General features: G+C 37.9%; 1 protein-coding gene across 1 annotated transcript in view; it reads right to left on the bottom strand.

Annotated features, from left to right (window-relative positions):
* Positions 1-22,935, bottom strand: part of LOC136866789 (retinol dehydrogenase 12-like) — a 104,836-nt gene that overhangs the window by 30,112 nt on the left and 51,789 nt on the right. Inside the window, exon 6 of the mRNA XM_068227062.1 lies at positions 5,938-6,038. Within this exon, the coding sequence (XP_068083163.1) occupies positions 5,938-6,038 (101 nt within the window). The remainder of the gene's footprint in view (positions 1-5,937; positions 6,039-22,935) is intronic.

Genomic DNA, 22,935 nt, shown 5'->3' with positions numbered 1-22,935 from the left:
GATTCTACTACGCTTCCACATAAATACTTAAATCACCATGCAAGCTCATACACAATAATCTTAACATCAATTCAAATAAGTATTTCACCATTAACATTCGCATACAATAGCCCCGTCACTGTCGCCAATTTATCGTAGTTTAACAATGTAGTAAAATAAAACTACTACTATCACTGTCTGTTCATATATTTACAGATCATACTGTACACTATTACATACACACTAATCTACAATTCGTCTGTTGAATGATATCGATACAGAGAGCTGACTTGACTCGTTCGACCTCGTGCACAAGTCACAACAGCAAGACGACAATTTGATCACCACCCTGACTGCACTGCAATTCATATAGATGTCTAGCTAAGTTTCTAGAATAATAGTAATATTATTGGCTTTACGTCTCACTAACTACTTTTATGCTTTTCAGAGATGTTGAGGTGCAGGAGTTCTTTAACATGCCAGTAAATCTACCGACATGAGGCTGATGTATTTGAACGCCTTCAAATACCACCGGACTGAGCCAGGATCGAACCTGTCAAGTTGAGGTCAACTGTCTGAGCCACTCAACCTGGCTAAGTTTATAGATAATTCTGGGCTTGTCACAACATCTTATTACCACAAGATATCCAGAAATTTCTAGAATTAATGTCAGTGTTCCAAAGTTCTGCTGAGTTAGCACAATCCAGACAATTCTGGGTCTGTCACAACATTATTCGGGGGGTTCTAAAATTAATACAGAAATGCATTTGGTTATCATTCCAAGTGTTCTCTTGAATTAGCACAAGTACACCAGAAGATCCCTGAACATATTTGAAAAACATATGACAAATTGTTCAAAAGTTATACACATAATCTAACCTAACCTAGATCAAGGGCTTTCTTCAACAGACCAAAGGCATGACTGTCATAAAGGGAGGAAGTTTGGCTGTAAGGCAGGTGATCCACAAAACTTCCAGCGAAGACAGCACCAACTGTACACTACTATGTTAGCAGCTGGTTAACATACATTACTGTGGAGCACAAGAACACTTCGTGACAGTTTTCCTAGTCAAAACATCTTCTTTGCACATGAATTGATCATGCCAGGTTGTATTTATTTGGAAATAACCATTAAACATTAATGTTGTTTCAGCTTTTTCCTCTACTTAGCATACGATTGTCTCAGACTGATCACATTCTGAGTTGTTACGATAAACACCAGACCATGCAGTACTACCACCTCTTGGCTGTCTGATCAGTTTTTTTTTTTTTTTTTTTTTTTGCTAGGGGCTTTACGTCGCACCGACACAGATAGGTCTTATGGCGACGATGGGATAGGAAAGGCCTAGGAGTTGGAAGGAAGTGGCCGTGGCCTTAATTAAGGTACAGCCCCAGCATTTGCCTGGTGTGAAAATGGGAAACCACGGAAAACCATTTTCAGGGCTGCCGATAGTGGGATTCGAACCTACTATCTCCCGGATGCAAGCTGATCAGTTATTTGAGGTGTTGCTAACTCTGTCTATGTTTAATGAAACATCACATAGGGAAGCAAATCCAGAGCTTAAGACAAATTATACTACAACACAATAGGCCTTTCTAGCCCAAGAACACAAACCTTCTGTGTATGCGTGTCCCTGCCAAGTTTTGTGTCTGAATTACTTGAGGAGTTGTTGACTGTGGGTGGGTGTCATCATATTGACAAACAGTTAGTGATAGTGCAATATAGAATTAATTTATGGTATCTCACAGCGGCTTTGTTTCGAATTGACTTAAAGTTACGTACTTTATTATTACTATTTAAACAGTTACTTACTGTTTCTTAAGTATACACACATTGTTTTTATGTCTCTATTAACTCTGCGTCTGTTATAATAGTGCACTGTAGAAGAGAATACCAAAATAACAGATAAAATTATTGGTGATTATTATACGAATCAAATGAAGAAGATGAGGTAGGGAGTGAAGAAGACAACTTTGTGGAAGATGTTAGTGTTCATGATACTAGTGATGGCGACAAATATTTGAATCAAGATACAATTAAGTAAATATAATAATAATATAATTAAAAAGCATAAAGTATCAATCAGGTGGAACCTTTTACTTAATTGTTATCTTGATTACAATATCGATACAGAATGAAGTGGATAGTATGTAATAAATATTTGAATTACGAAGATGAGAAAGAGTATCTAATTCCTGAAGGAGGAAATGAAATTAGTGTTTGTGATACATCACTCCAACCGTTATCATCTTCAGAGCCCCAACAGACGCCAATTACACCTGACTCCTCTGAAGATGATGGACCAGAATATCCTGATTTTGATCACAGTATAATAATTATTTATCAAGAAAGAAATTATTAGAGGATGTTTTTTGAGAGGCATGTAAACAAATTAGAACTACAGGGAAATTCTTGCACTTGAACTTGTAAAATGTGTCTTTATGCCTTTTTTCTCATTTACACTTATTTTATTTATTTTCATGGTAGTTTTGATTTCTTTGTGTTATAAAAACCCACATTAATAGTTTTATGGGTTTATTTTAATGTGTTGTATAATAAAATTAAGTTATTATAAATTGTGTTAATGTAATATTTTCTGTGTATCAAGTTTGCTATATTTAATAAACAATCACATCAAATTATTTAATATCTACATATTTTGATTCATGTTAGGTTTATGATTCTATAAGAACTCTAAATATACAATATCTTACCAAGTATTAGCTGTTAAGCAGAATATAACAATTATAAATTGGTGTAGTCAAATTTACAAAAGGTTACCATAGTAATAATGTGTGGTAAAAGAGGGTTAGTGTTTTAGGGACAGAGTAGCCACTCAATATCATATCAAAAAATGATTACAAGCATTTTTTTTTTTTACTAGGGGCTTTACGTCGCACCAACACAGATAGGTCTTATGGCGACGATGGGATAGGAAAGGCCTAGGAGTTGGAAGGAAGCGGCCGTGGCCTTAATTAAGGTACAGCCCCAGCATTTGCCTGGTGTGAAAATGGGAAACCACGGAAAACCATTTTCAGGGCTGCCGATAGTGGGATTCGAACCTACTATCTCCCGGATGCAAGCTCACAGCCGCGCGCCTCTACACGCACGGCCAACTCGCCCGGTTTACAAGCAATTAGTGATGTTACCAGAGTTGGGAAGTAATTGAGTAAAAGTAATTGAATTATATGTAACGATTAATTTTTAGTAACTTTTACTTGTAATCATTGCTTTTCACAAAATGTAATTTTTACTTTTAATTTACTTCTGAAAATGAAATTGGAATCATTACATATTAGTAATCATTACATTCTAGTAATCAGTATACACCGTATCGAGAACTGGGCAACTTTGGAGCCCCAGAACTCAAAAGGCGTCGTGCCAAGGATATCATTCCAAGATATGAAGCACACTCATTAATTTATCTGCAGGTTGTCGTGGTTGCTGGTTGAGATTTAGATCATCTGTACTCCGAGGTCGAGATGGTGCTGGCGATTATTGTTTTAAGAAGAAGTACCGAACAACCGCCCTCTATTAACACTAATCAGAAGGTCCGACACTTAGAAAAGTGAAGGAATCGGCAAAGATAGGGAAGGACCACAAAGGGCATGAAAATGAAAGACTCCCTGGGCCTCAAAAACCTAACGCTGTTGAGGTCGGGAAAGAACAATAGTTGAACAAGAGACGTCCGATTGGAAAGATGAAATCAAGGATGCTGACACAAGTAAGTGGAAGCAATGTCAGACACACCTAGCAGAACTGTGGTTGCCAACCCACACTCCCAAGGTGAGATTCCTTGGTCTACCTTTTAATCACTTCTTATGACAGCAGGGGATACAATGGATGTTATTCTACCACCCCCACCCACAGGGGTTACATGATCGAGAATGGAGCTGGAATAAACATGTGATGGTGAAGCCATTAAGGCATTTCCATTCTCCTCTTTTGAATAAATATTTTTAATTAGTCATCCTGAAAATAATGAAAACATGAGTGATGTGCAAAATTTTAGCTTGAGAGGAATCATTTTAAAAATCTGATAAGTCTCACCTGGTGATGACAGCCACTTAATGTCCCTATGTTTAAAACACAAAATAATGTATTTTTCCTTGCAAACTTTGGTATCATTCCATCCCCATGTGAAAAAAAGTCAGTGATTCCCTAAAGACTTGCGTTCTGTGAAGTAATTGTAACTGTCATTTTACTGTTTTCTTTTTGAAACAGTAATTAGTAATTATAACTGAGTACATTTTTTTCAGGTAATTTAGCCCAATTACTTTTATTTTGTAATTTTACCATCACTGGATGTTCCTGACACTCAAATCTGATATCAGTTTTCTGTGTAAAAGAAAATGAAGTGTGTTGACTACAACATTTACACGTAACAAACAACACAGCTACAAGTGTGACTGGAGAGTAGTTCAGCATACTAAAGAGTAACCATGGAGTAGGGAGACAGGTTAGTTTGATTCCATTGATCATCCTTGAAATTATTTTCAAATTCATCTCATGGCAAACACCGGGATGATACATCAGACAAAATTGATGATAATAATGATGATGATTATTGTTTAAAGGGTCCTAACAGCTATGTCATGGGCCCTCAGACAAAACTGACATGTAGTGAATATGTTTACATGAGGCTACTGAGCATGATGTTGTAAACACCTAAACAAAAATATATATAAAACAACTTTCTTTCAACATACTAAATGAGTGTCTTATCTCTGATACTAGAAGTTATAGATTTAATTCCATTCCTTGACAGGAATTAAAAAGGAAATCATAGAATTAAGCTATATATAGAACAGGGAGATGAAAAGAAATGGACAATAGAATAATAATAGTGCTATTTGTTTTACATCCCACTAACGACTCTTTTTACGGTTTTCGGAGATGCCGAGGTGCCGGAATTTAGTCCCGCAGGAGTTCTTTTACGTGCCAGTAAATCTACCGACACGAGGCTGGCGTATTTGAGCACCTTCAAATACCATCGGACTGAGCCAGGATCGAACCTGCCACGTTGGGGTCAGAAGGCCAGCGCCTCAACCGTCTGAGCCACTCAGCCCGGCGACAATAGAATAAACACAATGAAAGGTTTGTATGGTAAGAGGGAACAACAGAAAGAAGAGACAAAGACAAACATGAAAACACAAAAGGTCAAGGACAATCTCCACATCTTTATACACTGCTGTTTTCAAACAGATGGGCTCTCTCCTAATCAATCCTAGCTCTTCTTCATCCATCTCTTCTCAATCGCCTGACAAACTTATCGCTGCTTCCCAGCTGATCAGGAGGACAAAGAACAATGTTCATGGACAGTCTTGATATGAGAAATGTAGATGATGATAATGATTGTTGTGATTACTTGGATTTGATTATGCAACTTTATGAAACCGGAAATATCCCACGCCAATGTGGCATGTGTGGTACAGTATGCACCAGAATTACCATGGCAATCAAATAATCTTAAAATCATATTAACATCAAACAAATCAAACAATTTCAAAATTCACATACCGAGGAGAAACAAAAACAAACAAATGAATAAATACATTACATACACAATTCATCACCGTCTTCCGAGTCCACATAATCAAATACAAGTAATCACAACAATGATGATGATGATGATTGTTGTTTAAGTGGGCTTGACAGGTAGGTCATCAGCCTAAGAAATGTAGGATGATAAGAAAGCTATATAAAGATAAGAAAAGGGAAGAAACAAAAAAGACAAATATGATAACAGATAGCAAAGGTCTAGGGACACAGGAAAAAATCATGTAATGGTTATCAATAGAAGAGGGAAGAAAGAAATATTAACATATCTTCTGATAACATTAGTTCAGAAGACATCATCAAGAGGACTTGACCCAGTCTTCCAGTATTACAGTAATGATAATTTTGATAGAAAGAAACTACTACAACTTCATAGAAAAGTGCTCAAGTTTACATACCTTGAAAAAGAACCCAAAGAAGATCTTGAGAAGCGAGACAGGAAATCTCCGCCAAATATTACTGAACACAACTCCAGGATGTAAGCTGTTGACCATAACACCTGGAAGAAGGTTATTTAAAGATGTACAAATCTGATGTGCCTACAGAATTTTACATCAGCGAGGACAAAATATGGATGTCCACATTTTTTTGTACACTGCAGTTCAAAGCTTGTTAGCAGAGTCTAGTTTAAAAATTATAAGCCTGTGTGCATTATAGGCCAACCAGATTCAATCATTCTATAAAAAAATGTATCATATGAAATGGGCTTTAAATGAAGTCCATACAGTCATCAAAGGGACCTGAGCTAAACCTGTACCATGGTTGGTAATTTCGCTGTTACTGTCTGGTATCTCTAGCTCTAATCAAAATCCTGACATTCTTGCAGTTAATGATATTTCTGAAAAGATCTAAAAACTAAACATTTCAAAAAAATTCTAATAATCAAATACTTTCTCATCAGAAATGCATGTTCAACCATGACTGGATATTTGATACATTAAAGATCAATTTAGGGTGACATTTTTAATCATTTGTGAAGCTCTGACATATTCTAAAATGGGAAAAACATGAAGAGACTGTTATAACATAAAAGGGAAAAATATTGCAGGAAAAACTGTCTCTGATGGCAATAGCTGTAGATTCCATGGAGCAAACATGAAGACATTCAAGAATTACTGTTAATTAATCCTCAGTAAATTGTAAGAATCAGTCATTTAAGCGCAAAGCACACATTATTGTAAGAATAAGATGGTGATCCTAACCATTTATGTTCTATAGCAAAATGCCTACAGTAAATAATATACTAGAACCTCGTTAATCCTAAATAAAGGGGGCGGAGCCACTTCGGTTGACGCGTTTTTTCGGATGACACATGGCAAATATTTTCAGAAGTTAAATGTCGAAATACACTCTATTTTTTCCATCCTGACAACAATGCATTTTCATTTAATTGACATCGTTCAATAAGCACACTCTTGCCACTGTACTTTCAACACAGCCGATTACTGGATACTGTACCTTGCTACTGTATTTCAACAGAACCCAGTCCAGATGCCTGGGACAGCGTTCGTAGGATAAGAATAAGATAAGATACAGTGCCGTTATGAGCAGGTAGTTCATGTTGAAGTGCGGTAAGAAAAGCATTGGACTACAGTAAAGAACTGCAAGGCCAGTGGAACGACCTTGGGTGAAAAAAAAGTCCGAGCAGTAAACAAGATGGAATGAAACTCCCACAACTGAAGCAACGTTACCCACAGACTACATAATCTTCATGACGAATAATAATAATAATAATAATAATAATAATAATAATAATAATAATAATAATAATAATAATAATAATAATAATAATAATAATAATAATAATAATAATAATAATAATAATAATAATAATAATTCCTGCTTGTTCAAGAAAAGAATGTATCATGGAATGAACCAGAGGGCGAGAAACTGTTTTGTTTTATGCTACACGTGCATTCTGGCCTAAGTCATAATATGAAAATAGGGTTTGCCTAGTAGCCCTCATCACTAGGGAGCGGATTTTTATGTAATTACATATTTTTTTGCGTAAGTTTTAACGCAAGTTACGAAGTTCATTATTCCTATTGTGCATCCCCAAGTGTAAAAACTGAATCTTATTTCACATAAAAACACATATTTTCACATTTTAAAAATGTAAATACATATTTTAAGAAAATCTATAATAAGCACATAAATCGGCAATATTTGTTGATCAATAAAATTTAAAATGCTTCTGTGTTATAAAACAATGCTCATATTTTCATTTTACGAATACGGTATTGTTTTTAACAGTGTATTTAACATAATGTATCTGAATGTTTCGGCTATTTATGGACTTCCCTCCATAAGTTCTAAAACTTGCTGGTCACTGGCTACGTCGTTACATTTAGACAGCGATTTGATTTGCTGCACAAGATGTTTCCTTGCATGATGTCATTCCAACTCTTTATGAGTCAGCCCTCTCGGGTTTTGTTTATAGAATATCAGCGAAAGGCAATCACGGAGAGATGAGGTGACGTAATTCTGTTACAACATGGGAGACTCGGAAGAATATTGCCCCACAATTAGGTAGTGGAATTTCATCACTCCTAAGAGTAAGGTTAGCTGTTCGGGTCCATATATCATTCCCGTGGTCGTGTGATTTTGTATGGATTTATAAGAAATATTTCCTTCAGTGTCCGCTGCTATTCTTTTTATCGAAACAGTGATTCACCATAAATGCGTGTGTCGTAGCCTGCAAAATAATGCTAAAAGAGAAGTCGAGTACAAGGTCACGTCTTCAACAATATGGAGTGGAATTTAAAAGCATTTTCACTACTAAAGTAAAAAGTAAAGTAAAAGTAAACTCGTGTCCTCATCCCGAGGTGGTGCAGCTCTTTTCAGGCACACCCCCATTGGAGGTGAGCTGCATGTACCATTTCAATCACATACCAGCCCTCCTGCCATTCTTAAATTTCTGGCAGTACCGGGAATCGAACCCGGGCCCCCGAGGACGGCAGCTAATCACACTAACCATTACGCTACAGAGGCGGACATTTTTCACTACTGATGGAAAAGTATTATTTTGCCAACCGTGTGGTAAAACAGTACGTGCAGATCAACTTTCTCAAGTAATCCAGCATTTGTCTGGAAATAAGCATACTGCGGCTGCTTCGCGTGTGCGTTCGCGACAATTACTAATAGCTGAACCAGCTACTTCAAATGCAGGCCCATCTAAATATTCCCAGTATTATTTAGATGTGTGCAGGGCATTTGTTTGTGTCGACATTCCTCTTGGTAAAATAAATAATCCGGGACTGAGAAATTTCCTAACAAAGTACATTAATTTTGAGCCTCCAGACGAATCCACATTAAGGAAAAACTATCTCCCAAAATGTCACGAAGAAACTTTACAGAGAATTCGGGCAGTGGGTGATAGCGAAAAACTGTGGGTGAGCATTGACGAAACCACCGATTTAAGTGGCAGAAAAGTAGAAAATGTTGAAGAATGACAAAACTGCTTGCGAACTTTCTTATTTGCTAGCGTGTAAATAAATGCTTGCTGCAAACCATGTCACTGTAGCTAGGTTATTCAATGAAGCCATCCACTTACTTTGGCCAAAAGGTATAAAATACGACCATGTATTGCTTTTCCTTACTGACAGTGCAGCTTACATGAAAAAGGCAGCCGAAGGCCTTTCTGTGAGCTTTCCGAAAATGATACACGTAACATGCGTTGTTCATGCTCTACACGGGTTATGTGAAACTGTGCGGGCTCAGTATCCTCAAGTGGATAAATTAGAGTCTAATGGCAAAAAAGTCTTCGTAAAAGCACCCTCAAGAATCTATTTCTTTAAAGAGAAAAACCCGGATCTTGCGCTTCCTCCTCTGCCTATTGTTACGCGGTGGGGTACCTGGCTTAGTGCTGTGGTATACTACGCAGACAATTTTGAAAGTTTTGCATCCGTTGTGAACGTGCTAGATAAAAAAGATGCGTCGTCAATTGAGATTCTTCAAGAGATACTAAAAGACAGCTCTTTGAAAAATGATTTGGCGTTTATATCTGCCAATCTAAGCTTCTTGTGTAAAACTATAGACATACTTGAAAAATCCACTAACCTATTGTCCGAAACAGTGAAGGAAGTGCGCGCTGTTGAAAATAAATTAGATTCATTCCCAGCTTCGCAGGTACAGGGACTGTTAAAGGTCAAATATCAAAATTTGTTCAGGAAAAACAGAGGATTTCAAACAATGTGCCAAATTTCTAATGTATTAGAGGGTGCTCATGTTGGCGAAATTGATGGCGTTTTTGTTGGTGACATTCCTCTCTTTAACTATGCTCGTCTGACTTCCTGTGATGTGGAGCGATCGTTTTCGCAGTATAAGGAGTTCTTAAGAGATAATCGGCATGCGTTTGTGATGGACAATTTGGAGATGACCTTTGTTGTTCACTGCAATTCTGAGACTACTTCTAGCAACTAATATTCCAGCGTGTGATGGGTGAGTACAAACTGGTACTATTTTTTCAAAGATGATAGGTTGCTTTTGCCATATTTAAACAAAACATTACCTTTAAAAAATAACCATTCATAATATCTACTCTGGCATATAAAAAATGAATATACCATACAGCACGTTTCCATACACAGACACCAATTTGCCTTAAGGAGCACGTTTGGTGGCACCATATTCTATTACAAAGCATTATACTTATTTACTTCTTGAGCGTGAGTAGTTATATGATATTTAAAGGAAAATAATTTCAGTTTTTTATCACATATTTTAAAGTTTTTCAGCACATAAAAAATAAATATTTTTCACATTTTTAGCACATAAAAATCCGCTCCCTACTCATCACATATAGCAAGAGAATTACTAATATCAACGGCTAAGAACAAGAGGGTAAAAACAAAATATTAAAATACAATTTTGCCAGAGCATTTCGGTTAAGCTGGGTTTCAGTTAAGTGGGGTTCTACTGTAGTAGAAATTCAGCTGGGACATCTCGCAGCACATGACACATGGGGGCATAACAATTTTGACCTCAGTAAATTTATTTTGGCTGTATTCCTCAACTTGACACGTGCCTTTATGACTTATCAAACTGACGTCTTTATACTAAGCTACAGATATGAAAATTATTTATTTTTAATATTATTATAATTTAAATATGCCTTTGCTGGCAGGACCTAGTGTTTACAGTGCATTATGTATTCTAGTATAGGCTAGAGCAATTTTGTTACTTTTATACATCTGTCTCTGTCTTATCCTTGACTTTGACAATATGAAAGTGACTGAAGTATGAGCGATGTTAGTAATGCCAATCCTTATGCAGCCAGTCCCTGCTATGAATGGTGTGAAAATGTTGCTCATAGGGTCGGTTGGTGTATGCATTTCAGTGGGCTTGGCAGACTGATATGTAATAGCAACTCTGGCTGGGTGAGGAAAGCAATGGGAAACTTCCTCACTCCTCATTTCCCTAGTACGCCACTTCAGTGATGCCTTGGCCATCTACGACTGCTGATGGCAGAGCTGTTGAGGATCCCACCAACGTTAGCACTGACAGACTGAACATACATACATACATACATACATACATACATACATACATACATACATACATACATACATACATACATACATACATACATACATACATACATACATACATACATACATAATTTAAATGCTCATTAGCCTAATTCATTATTATAAATGGTATTGTACGGTATTGCTCTGCTGTCTGGTAGCAGTTGTTTGGAACTAGTCGCTGGTGAAGGAGCATAACGCTGTCTGCTCGGAGAGACTCTCAGATTTCAGATTTATCAATTGTTTGCTGCTTTGAATGTGATGCTCTACTCAAGATGTCCAAGAAAATGAAGTTTGCAATGCTACTCGATATCAGCTAACTTGCAAGATTTAGTTCAGTGCCACTTAAATCTGGAGATATATTTTAATCATTTTCTTGTTCGTATACTAACTATTGCATCGAAGGGATGATCGCTACACTACTGTAAGTCATGCTACACTTCATCTAATTTTGGAGCTTCTCTGTGACTATTCCATTGGAAATCATTTTAATTACAAATTAATTAATTGTGTGTGTGATTCAAGCTATTTCCCAAGAGAATTAAAGTGTTTCTGGGAAGGATGTTTGAAATTGTGAAAAATGTAAAATTATCTATCGGGTCTTCATAATGATGCCAAGACTAAGCTTCAACTACCGTATGTTCAAACGGGGATGTTGCTCACTTACTTAACTTAGCAAGAGTCTTTAAATTCCAAGTGTATGTATCTTTTCAGTAAATTTTAGTGATAACTCACTTCAAAATTATACATGGTATATCTGAATCTTCTTTAAGTGTTTAAAGTTATTCTGCTTAATTAATTTTCTATTCTTAAGGTGTACATTTTGCTTTTGTAGACTAGCACAAGCATGAAAGGCCCTTCTTAAGAAAAGAAATTTGCTCACTTCGAACACTGATATAGGAATTAGAAAGATATTTTTTAAGACTTTTGCCTGGAGCATGGCATTGTATGGAAATGAAACATGGACAATAACTAGCTCAGAAAGAAAAAGAACAGAAACTTTTGAAATATGGTGTTATAGAAGAATACTGAAGGTGAGATGGTTAGATCGAATCATGAATGAAGAAATAATGAAATTGGTGATAGGAATTCGATTTGGCTAAATTTGTTGATAAACTTGATAAACTATTATATCACAATTTATAATATCCCTCCACATAGGGAGACCGTGCAAAAACTCGTAAACAAATTGAGAGGAACTGGTTCTTTACTCGATTAGTGTTAAAAAACATGTACTTAACGAGGAAAAAGTAAATGAAATCACAGAAAGATTACAACATATGCCTACAAAATCTCTAAATCCACTTGAACAAGAAGCTGGGCTTTCGAAGAGCTCAGCATGGCGGGCTATGAAAATGTTAAAATTGAAACCATAAGGTATGAGCTTATTTTCTTAACCCTTTACTGCATGAATTATTTTTTGTTTCAGTTTGATGATGAAAATTTCTTCAATTTCAAATTGCGTTCAATATCTTAGACCTACCAACATTTCTTAAGTGGGGTTAATACCTTATATGATGTGGTTTGCCGCAATGGAATATATATATATACACGATATTTCACAATTTTTTTGTGATCCCATCCTTCATATTGAGTGTTGATATCGAGCTAAAGATCGATATCCATACAGATGCTGGTCATCTGGCAACCCTGTTTAGATCTGTGAATGACTTAACATTAGGAAAGCACACTTAACTAGAGATTTCTTCCGATAGGTGGCTAAGAATATAAATATATATATATAAATATATAAATTTTAGATTCCCTATGGGAATCAATATCTATATCATCAGGTGGCTAAGAGTCGCCCATAAGGTTCTGTATGAACTGCACGTCTTGCAGTTAAGCTGGCCTATTCCCGTGACCATAGAGTTAGTAAATAATACACTAGAGGTAGCACCAGCACCACTGTTTGCGAGAGAATCACTGCAGCGAGCGAGCACGTTGAAATCTCAGCTGTTTTGCATCAGTGTACTCATCGGTGTAAATAGAGAACTTTTAAAACTGTGTGGATATTGATATAGTTTAAAATTCTATCATGTCAAAATTCTCAGATACTACCGTATAGTTGTGATGCTTCTGTTTAGTAGAAATAAATTCCAAATAGCTCAAATAGAGGAGAAATGCATGATAAAAGAGGATGGTTATGATTAAGTAACACAAAATCAATTTACTGTTCATGTTAAGTCTTCAAACAACATACTTTAAGATTAGAGGTATGTATATTTCTCTATCTTTTGTGTAAATGGCCAGGATGTAAGCATAATTCTATCCGATGACTGAAAACATCCTCTCTTGTACAAAGCCCCCATACCCTGGGGCAAGGTGGGGCTGCGCCCCCCTCCCCCCCCCCCCCCGCCCCAGCTCTCAGGGAAAGGCAAAAATCTAGTGTAGTCAGGTGTTTTCCTTTCAAGAAAATGATTTAAAAGTCAGTATTACATAGAAGCGGTAGTACCATCCCCCACCAACAGGCAGGGGATACCGTGGGTTATTCTACCTCAGAGCACAAGTTGCCATTTATCTTCCAAAATATTAAAAATACTACATACCCCCAGGTCTGGCCCCCCGACCCCTACAAACTGTCATATGGGCGCCCATGGAGTTGGGTAGTCATGAAAATGAAAACAGGAATGTTAGTACCATCAGATGATGTTCCCCCTCCATTAAGAAAGACAACTCCCAAAGATTCACAATTACAAATTTGAAAGTACTTTATTATATGAAGTATAAAGTATTGATTAGGTGGAAGGTACCCATTCTTTGTAACTGTGAATACCAAGAATCAATACAGACATGAAACTAATAGATTGTAACTCCCAAAGATGTATGCAGGTCTTGGAACCTCTGTAAATGTGTGTCGATACTAGATCAACTTTTTTCGATAAGGGGAAGAGAGGCTTTATTTTTTTGTAACATTTTAATGGTTGCTTTTTGTACAAGTCAAAATTGGGGTCTTACAAATTGAGATGTATGTCTAACTGTATTATTTTCTGTACATTTTCGGAGTTGGAGTTGGAGAACGGTTGCACACAAGCTCAGCAGGCATTTCCCAGATGCAGTACGAATTTAGATGTGTCTATTACACTTACTGCAATTGACTGGGCATCACAGAGCAGAACCACCAACATAATTCAGCACAAGCTGCCACTGATAATACGTCTATGTAAATATGGTAACTGTATATAAGCACACTCTGTAGACTATACTTGTATTTTTAAAATTTGTAATTGTAAGTGGATATGGAGGTACATTTGTGTATGTGGGGCTATGCCCTTTCTAAATTCACCATCCCTGAATTATATCTACAATTCGTGGAAAATAAATAATAATAATAATAATAATAATAATAATAATAATAATAATAATAATAATAATAATAATAATAATAATAATAATAATAATAATAATAATAATAATAATAATAATAATAATAATAATAATAATAATAATAATAATAATAATAATAATAATAATTGTGCCATATGTTTTAGGCAAATTCCCCACCTCTTTCAGGCTGTCTTGGCTACTTGGTAGCGCCCTTTAGGATTTAGGTTTTGCCTTATATCTGCTATGTTTGGCTTTTACGGTTGATATTCTCCCTTCCCCCTTCCATCGTGCAATTGCCTTGTGCAGGTTACTATGGCTACGTGCCTTCCCCTCTTATCTAGCCAATTGGGCTGGCCTTCCCCCTTCCTCCCGTCGGCCGCTCACTTTGCTGTGTCAAGGTGCAGGTGAGGTTGGGGACTTGAATTGTAGCCAGCGGCTTGGCAATTACTCTGTGCTTGGAGTGAGAGCGGCTGGTTTCGCTCGGGTTTCGAACCCTTGACTGTCCATGGTGTTGGAGATAAGAAGTTCACTAAATAAAGTTTGGAGTTTCAGTGCGGGGTAACGAAGGGAGGATATCGTTTTACGATTTGTGTAACCTTTGTTAACATGAGATGTTTGTATTACAGTGCCCATTAAGTATATGTACACATCCCAGCACTTCGGAATTTGCTGCCACCTTTGTGGTTAGTTGGGTTAAAATGTTGGAGTATATCTTGTTTGTTTCCTGTTAAATTGGCCGTGAGCCAAGTTGTTTATTAACTCACCTCCCTTCCTTGAGTCGCAGTCTAGCGACCTTGGGTTGATGTTGTATGTTGATGCTTAACTACTACCTTATTCCTTGCCTTAAGCAAATTGGGAGTAAAGCCTGGTTAGAGGAAGCTCCCATATGGTAATATCTCACTGTATTTAGGGTTTATTGTGACCCTTCATGTAGGATTCATATTGCGGTACTCAGAATTATGAAAATTGAAGGGAGCATTGAAGAGTGTGGCCGTTGGTGAGCAGAAATCGGTGAAGCAACAGAAGTCCTTATTATGTATGCAATGTTATGTAAATTTTATCTTGTCATCATTTTGGATAAACAAAAACATTTAAAGAACTGAAGTGTTTATGTAAAGTAAATTATTGTATGAAGCTTTCTTATTTAAAAATTATTACATATTTAGGCATATGAAAAATGGACTATAAAGAAGATTTATGTTCTGTTACATTTTCTGATTTAAACTGTATTATTTTGTTAACTATGGAAAGGGATGTGGAAATTTTATACATGACTTGTGAGGCAGGGTGGGCCATATGTAAGTGGACCTTCCTGTCGTTTTGTAATATCCGCGAAGATACAAATTCAGCAGAAAGCATAATTCTAGAATATCATTATCATTGGTCAAAAGTACAAGTGTTTTTATTGGCTGGTACATTAGAATTTTTAATAGGTGAATGTGGCAAACTGGAGTGTTGCTATTGGTCATTTGTAATCACTCTATTTCCTGTTTGTGGCTCCTCGCGTGTGCGAGTCACTTTGTCCGCGTCTTTGAATTTGGATCACTACAGCGGGCGGGCGTGTTTAGCACCCGTCCCGCAATGGGTCGTCGGCCGCCAAAGGTAAGCGCATTTTTGCATTATGCTATTTAAATGCATTCATATGTTTTGGACTATTCCAACTTAATGTAAATTCAGTAATTATGTAGAAGTTCATCTCGTGTGCTGGAATTTCCTCTAGTTTTCCACATTTTCCAAAATAGAGCATTTATATGACTTAGCGATTATGCTAGTCCTCAACGTGTTGTTTTCAGAGGCAAACCTTCTTTTCTAAATCTAGTTGTAATTGTAAGTAAAGGATAACACTTTCTTGAATTGTGTAATTAATTTTGTTTCATTCGAGGTTGCCTCCCTTCATTCTGTAAATTCTGAATCTCTATGTCAAAGTTTGTTCGTGATCGAAAACCTTAGTTGTTTCCTTTACGCTTTTTGTTTTGTATCTCAAGTATCAGTTTATCCGCAGTTCATTTATTTATTCATTTATAATTGTATGTTCATTTCCTCATAAGGGCTTCCCGCACGTTCCACTCTCCTGTCTTAGGTGTCATTTTAAGGCCTGTAAGTGTTCCCTATATTAGATTTAATATTGCGTATCGAAAGATACTTGTCACGTTTCCATGTTTTGATGTGAATATACTGCCACTGCGTCATGTTTTCTATTTCCTTATTCATATTATTAAGTATTATATTATTTACTACTGGTTTTACCTTATTATTATTATGTTTACTTTTATTATTATGTGTAACGATATTCGTCCTGGTGCGGTTACAAGAGTTAAAACTCACTTTCATATTTTTATTATAATTGTAATTTTTATATTATATTTTTGGGCTTGAGGCCCGGCCCTTTTGTACTTGTTCTACAGCCTGAGGCTGACTTAAACCTTAAAACATGTATCTTTTACATTAATTGTACATGTTAACATACCGAAGGAAAACCCAGCAAAGGATTTGCATCTGTAATAAATGTGTTAATTCATTGAAAGGTACGCTATCCTTAACCAGGCCCGGGGCCGTAAGCTTTTCCTCTTCCCTTCTCCTGTGTGGGAATGATAGAGAAACTACGCAGGGGTACAGAGTGGTAGCAGAGTGCGGTTGAATGGGCCTGGTTTCAATTCGAGTATTATTCCGTTTACTTTTGAGTGTACTCTTGGAATTCTTTCAACCTGTGGGTCTAACAGCGTTAGAACATAATGGTGGCTTGAGATGACCCTTATCCGGGGTCCTTCCGAAAGGAGGAGTTATTATATGAATTGCTCAACAGAAACTTGGAGTCAAAAGGAACTATGAAAAGCGATGAGAATTTACTAAGGTCGAACCTTGACAAACCTATTACCGTGCCTGTTTATACTGACAGCGAGGTCGGTGGGGCGACGTCCTTGATCCGGGCAAACTTAACAGAGATCATCTCAGTCATGGATTTTTTGGAAACTGATATTGCTTCAGTTCATCAGTTAAAGAGGGTTCAAGGTTGTCTGAACCACTATTTACAAAGGATTGAAGATTTGCGCTCCTTACAACTTAAAGATGACCTTAAGGTTCAGGTTGAGGCATTGCAATCGGAAACCTCCGCATTATTACAGAAGGTTGATTCATGGTTGATGAGGGTGTCGACTAAACCTAAGAACACTTGCCCTCCCATTACTCCGGCTGAAAGTGAGTTGAATAAGGCAGTTGACGGAGTTGAGTTAAACGGGCAGTCAGCCCCCTTGTCTATGCCTATATTAAGAGAACGTAGCGGCCTTTCATGCAAGGATCAGCAGTCTACTTCGGTGCTCTATAACGCAGAGTTTTCTGGTCTTCCTCACCCCTTGAGCCCTGTGTTAAAAAAGGCTTCTTGTTATTCGGTCAGTTCGGTGAGCAAGGTTGTGTTGTTTCTTCAATTTTTGGTCCAATTCCAGGACCATGCGTTGGTCTTTGGAATGTCGAACATACAGGTCCTCCAAATAATTTACCCCTATGCCACCGGTGTGTTAGCTGACAAAATCATTGATGCCATAGCGGCCCAAACTTCCCTGCACAATTTCATGCGAACTTGTTGACATATTTTATCCCACTCTTAATTCTTTAATTCAAAACATTATTTTACAGTGCAGCGTTTAGGCGAGAGTTTGTCTGATTTTATTTCAGATATTAAATTTTATGCTCGGGTGTTTGCAGTTGGTTATTCTGAAGAGCAAATGGTGTCTACGATCATGGAGGCCATCTCCCCTAATTATCAGTCCTATCTGTGCATTGCCACTCGCCCTCGTACATTTATTGAACTGGAGGCTGTGGTTGTATCTGCCGAGGGAGTTCGGCATGCCGACTCTCTCCATGAGTCGAATGAACCTTTGTCGAACCACCATACCCAGCCACCTTCGTCTGGGAAATCTGCCCCTGTTAGGAAGTGTTATGCTTGTGGGGCATTCGATCATTTGCGTAATCAATGTCCTTCACTTACTTCCACCAATACCTCACCTAGTGCCGGTGGTAGTGAGAGGAATAATAGGGGGTTATCGGGTGTCGTCTGTTTTCGATGTGGATTAAGGGGACACATGGCGAGGTGGTGCCCTAAAGAGAGACGTGATTCCCGTCTCCCCCTTCAGTCAGCTTTGGACTGCCCGCCCGACTGTCTGAAAATATTGGGTGATGTTAAGGGTTCTGCTCCTTTTATTCCCAGTGAGTTAAATAATAACCCCGCCCAAGACCTCTTGGACTCGGGGAGTGTTCTTTCTCTCGTGAGCATACCTTGGGTTATTTCACATAAGGCTGTCTGTAAAATTGCTGATATTCAGCCTGTATTTTTTTCATGTATTTTGGCCAACCTGTCTAAACTTGAAGTAGTCTAATTGGTTTAATCAAATGTAATTTTCGCATTTCCAACTTTACGCGGAAGTCTTGCTTTTATGTGGCCAAGGATTTATAGTGTCCTGTGGTTCTTGGGGCTTTTTTTAAAAATTTTTTTAATTTTTTTTTTTTGCTTATGCTGGACTTGTGTTAGACATGCAAAATAGCATTTACAGGCTCAAGTTTGCTGAACGAGAAAAAAATCGGTTTGTCCATGCGTAATTCTGCTTTAGCTTCATGTATGGTGCCCTCTCAAGGTGAAATGGTCTCCGATCTTAGTCATTTGCCTGAGGACAAAGCTCAGTACATTAGGGAGATTTGGAAGAAAGCCAAACATAACCTTAAGGTATCATATGAGCAGAAGCGGGTCCGCTACGATCACGGCCGCCGATCTACCGACTTGGTTGTCGGTGACAAGGAGTTTATTAAACATTTTGTGCCATCTGGGAAATTAGCTCCCCGTTTCAGAGGTCCCTATACTATTCTTGATTTCCTCACCCCTGTCACTTTGCTGGTCAGTGACCTGGAGACCGAGAGAGTTTTGAGAGTGCATCTGTCCCAGGTTAAATCCGCTTGAGGGTTGGCCTTCACGCTCTTCATGTTTCTGTTAATTATTACCTTTTGATTTTGTTCTACCTTGGTTCTTTTTTTCTTTTCCTAATGGGTAATATAATTATCTTGGCAATTTCGCCCTTCTTAAGTGGTTTTTCTATGTGAGAATGTGTTGTAAATCCTCCTGGAGTTTTCCCCCACCCTCTACTTTCCTTACCTCCACACCATTGGTTGTGCCACTGTGGCGCCTTGACTGACATTCTGCCTCATCGCCTGCCTAACTACATGCTTCAACGTGCTGCTGGCTCTCTGCTTTGTGTTTGCAGTGTCGGGAAGATCGTCGCCTGTGCCCCAAGCATCGAGGGAGGGCCCCCCACTGGAGCTGGTTCTTGGGCATCTTACTCTCCTGTGGCCGTGTCTCAGCGGCAGATTCTTGCAAACTCCAGCGTGTGTCTCCTTGTTGCAAGTTATGATTTTTGGAACTCTCTTATTTGTTACAATTTTTGGGTGGCGTGCTGGTCCACCTACTCCACGGCCGTACCATCATGCGGACATGTTGGCTACGCTGCCCAGTCTGGTCTTGGTGTGTGTTATGGGACTCATCATATCAACGTCATTTGTCATCGTGTCATCCCGGGAAGACATATCAACTCTTCATACCTCATCTTTGATCACCTCAAGAAATAGCCTGTCGAAAACAGAAATTATGAAGATAGTATATCAAGATGTATATTTATGTGTAAAATTATTGTATGTGTGTTTGTTCAAAAAAAGAAGAAAAGATGCCCCTTCTTGTGAAGGGATCCCCAAACCACCCTCCCCACCCTGCCCACTCCCTTCCGGTAAGGGTCATGGGAGGGGAAATCTGTGCCATATGTTTTAGGCAAATTCCCCGCCTCTTTCGGGCTGTCTTGGCTACTTGGTAGCGCCCTTTAAGATTTAGGTTTTGCCTTATATCTGCTATGTTTGGCTTTTACAGTTTAATATTTCTTATTTATATCCTTAGTATGTGTGTCTATTTATATCTTTGGACATGTTTTAAATATTTGATATTCTCCCTTCCCCCTTCCTCCGCGCAATTGCCTTGTGCAGGTTACTATGGCTACGTGCCATCCTCTCTTATCTAGCCAATTGGGCTGGCCTTCCCCCTCCCTCCCGTCGGCCGCTCGCTTTGCTGTGTCAAGCTGAGGGCGAGGTTGGGGACTTGAATTGTAGCCAGCTGCTTGGCAATTACTCTGTGCTTGGAGTGAGAGCGGCTGGTTTCACTCGGGTTTTGAACCCTTGACTGTCCATGGTGTTGGAGGTAAGAAGTTCACTAAATAAAGTTTGGAGTTTCAGCGCGGGGTAACGAAGGGAGGATAACGTTTTACGATTTGTGTAACCTTTGTTAACATGAGATGTTTGTATTACAGTGCCCTTTAAATATATGTACACGTCCCGGCACTTCGGAATTTGCTGCCACCTTTGAGGTTAGTTGGGTTAAAATGTTGGAGTATATCTGGTTTGTTCCCTGTTAAATTGGCTGTGAGCTGAGTTGTTTATTAACTCACCTCCTTTTATTGAGTTGCAGTCGAGTGACCTTGGGTTGATGTTGCATGTTGATGCTTAACAACTACCTTATGCCTTGCCTTAAACAAATCGGGAGTAAAGCCTGGTTGGAGGCAGCTCCCATATGGTAATATCTCACTGTATTTAGGGTTTATTGTGACCCTTCATGTAGGATTCATATTGTGGTGTTCAGAATTACGAAAATTTGTGAACTCTTAGAGAAAATAAGCAAAGGTGTGAGTCTGTACGTGTTAGCGATTAGAGTCACTGTGTGCACGAGATGCCTTGAAAACTGAAGGGAGCACTGAAGAGTTAAAACTTGCTTTCATATTTTTGTTATAATTGTAATTTTTATATTATATTTTTGGGCATGAAGCCCGGCCCTTTTGTACTTGTTCTAAAGCCTGAGGCTGACTTAAACCTTAAAACATGTATCTTTTACATTAATTGTACATGTTAACACACCAAAGGAAAACCCAGCAAGGCATTTGCATCTGTAATAAATGTGTTAATTCTTTGAAAGGTATGCTATCCTTAACCAGGCCCGGGACCATAATGTAATTTTGTTATTGTGAATTTTCCTGAACTGACTGTATTTCTACTTGTTTTGTTTGCCATTCATCAAGAAGTTTGGACTTTCTTCCATAGATGTCACTACAAACAAAATATGATCAAGCACCCTGGTGTGAAGTGAAAGAACTTTTGATTTAAAGAAGTTTTGTATTCATAAGTTTTTTTACTAATTGATGTTCATTTATTTTTGGGTTGGCAATATTTACCTTTTCTTTCTGCCAGTTTTGAATCCAGCCAATCCCTAATTTCTGTAATTAATTTTCTACCAATCACAGTCTTCTTCTACTTCTTCTTCTTCTTCTTCTTCTTCTTCTTCTTCTTCTTCTTCTTCTTCTTCTTCTTCTTCTTCTTCTTCTTCGGTTTTCAGTGCAACTTTTATATGAACCAATAAAATTGAGAGGGTGTGGCTACTTAATCATGAATGGTCTCGAACTTCCCCTGAGGGTTTATAAACTGCAGATTTTCTTGTCTCTTGGGCTATTGATCGTCATCTGAACTAGTGTGTGTGTCAAAGCAGGAGGCGGGCTGCGCCTCTTTCTGCAGGCAGCAGTACACCGACAAGGTAATGGCCTCATAACATCTTTATTTCTTGATAGCTCCACAGTTTAACCTGAGGGAAAGGTCCGAATCATTAACTATGTAACCTAGTTTTCCTAAAAATGTAACGTTCAGCAGGCTAATGTAAAGACTTCATAAAATCTTTAACCGTAAATCGGGGATAGAGAGTGATGTACCTTCTCGAGCTCCCCTTCATATTGGTTTGAGGTGACTACGTTTGGTAACTGGTTTTCTTCCTTTCTGTAATGTTCTAATCTATTCTTATACGAGTCACCTCCATAGTTTGGAAATAGCCCCTGTTTCATCGCCCTAGTGCCCTTTTAGGTTTTAAGTGTTCATATCTAGGAGGGCAAGGTATTCGCCTCCATTCCCTTTTGTTCATGCCATTTATTTAACCGTTTTTCCTTTTACATGAAGGCCCACTAGGTTATACCCCTGTATAATCATTTTCCTATTGTAAGTTGTGCCTTCAGAGGCCAGAACTGTAAGTTGATGTTGCCTTGAATAGACTTGGAAAACTGAGAGCCTGTTAGCTCTTTTTCAAAGTAAGATTACTGTATGCCTCTCTAAGGCTAGATGTTGTATTTTGCGAGCAAGTGCTCCAGGAATTTAGGAGATTTCTGTCCTAAGAACAAATTTATGCTCATCTGTAAAACTTCAGCTGGGAGCTCACAAATTGTAAACTAGGGGCTTGTAGCCCAAGAGTGTTAAAGTTCTGAAATTTTGGATTTTTCTAAGTCTTGTTTTTCCATTGCTATTTTGTACTTGAAATGTCATTGTTATCTCACTAAGTAAAAAGTTGTTAAGTTTGTTGTTTTTCAAAAATATAACCTTCTGTTTATGTTTTAAATTCAATTCTTGATATTGTAGTTAGACTCATTCACCTCGGCACCTTCTTTCACCTCTGTGTTCCACGATAAACCCCGGAACAATTATTGTTAT

The sequence above is a fragment of the Anabrus simplex genome, chromosome 3 (assembly GCF_040414725.1).
Source record: "Anabrus simplex isolate iqAnaSimp1 chromosome 3, ASM4041472v1, whole genome shotgun sequence".
Taxonomy (NCBI): domain Eukaryota; kingdom Metazoa; phylum Arthropoda; class Insecta; order Orthoptera; family Tettigoniidae; genus Anabrus; species Anabrus simplex.
This window is presented reverse-complemented; position numbering and strand designations above follow the sequence as displayed.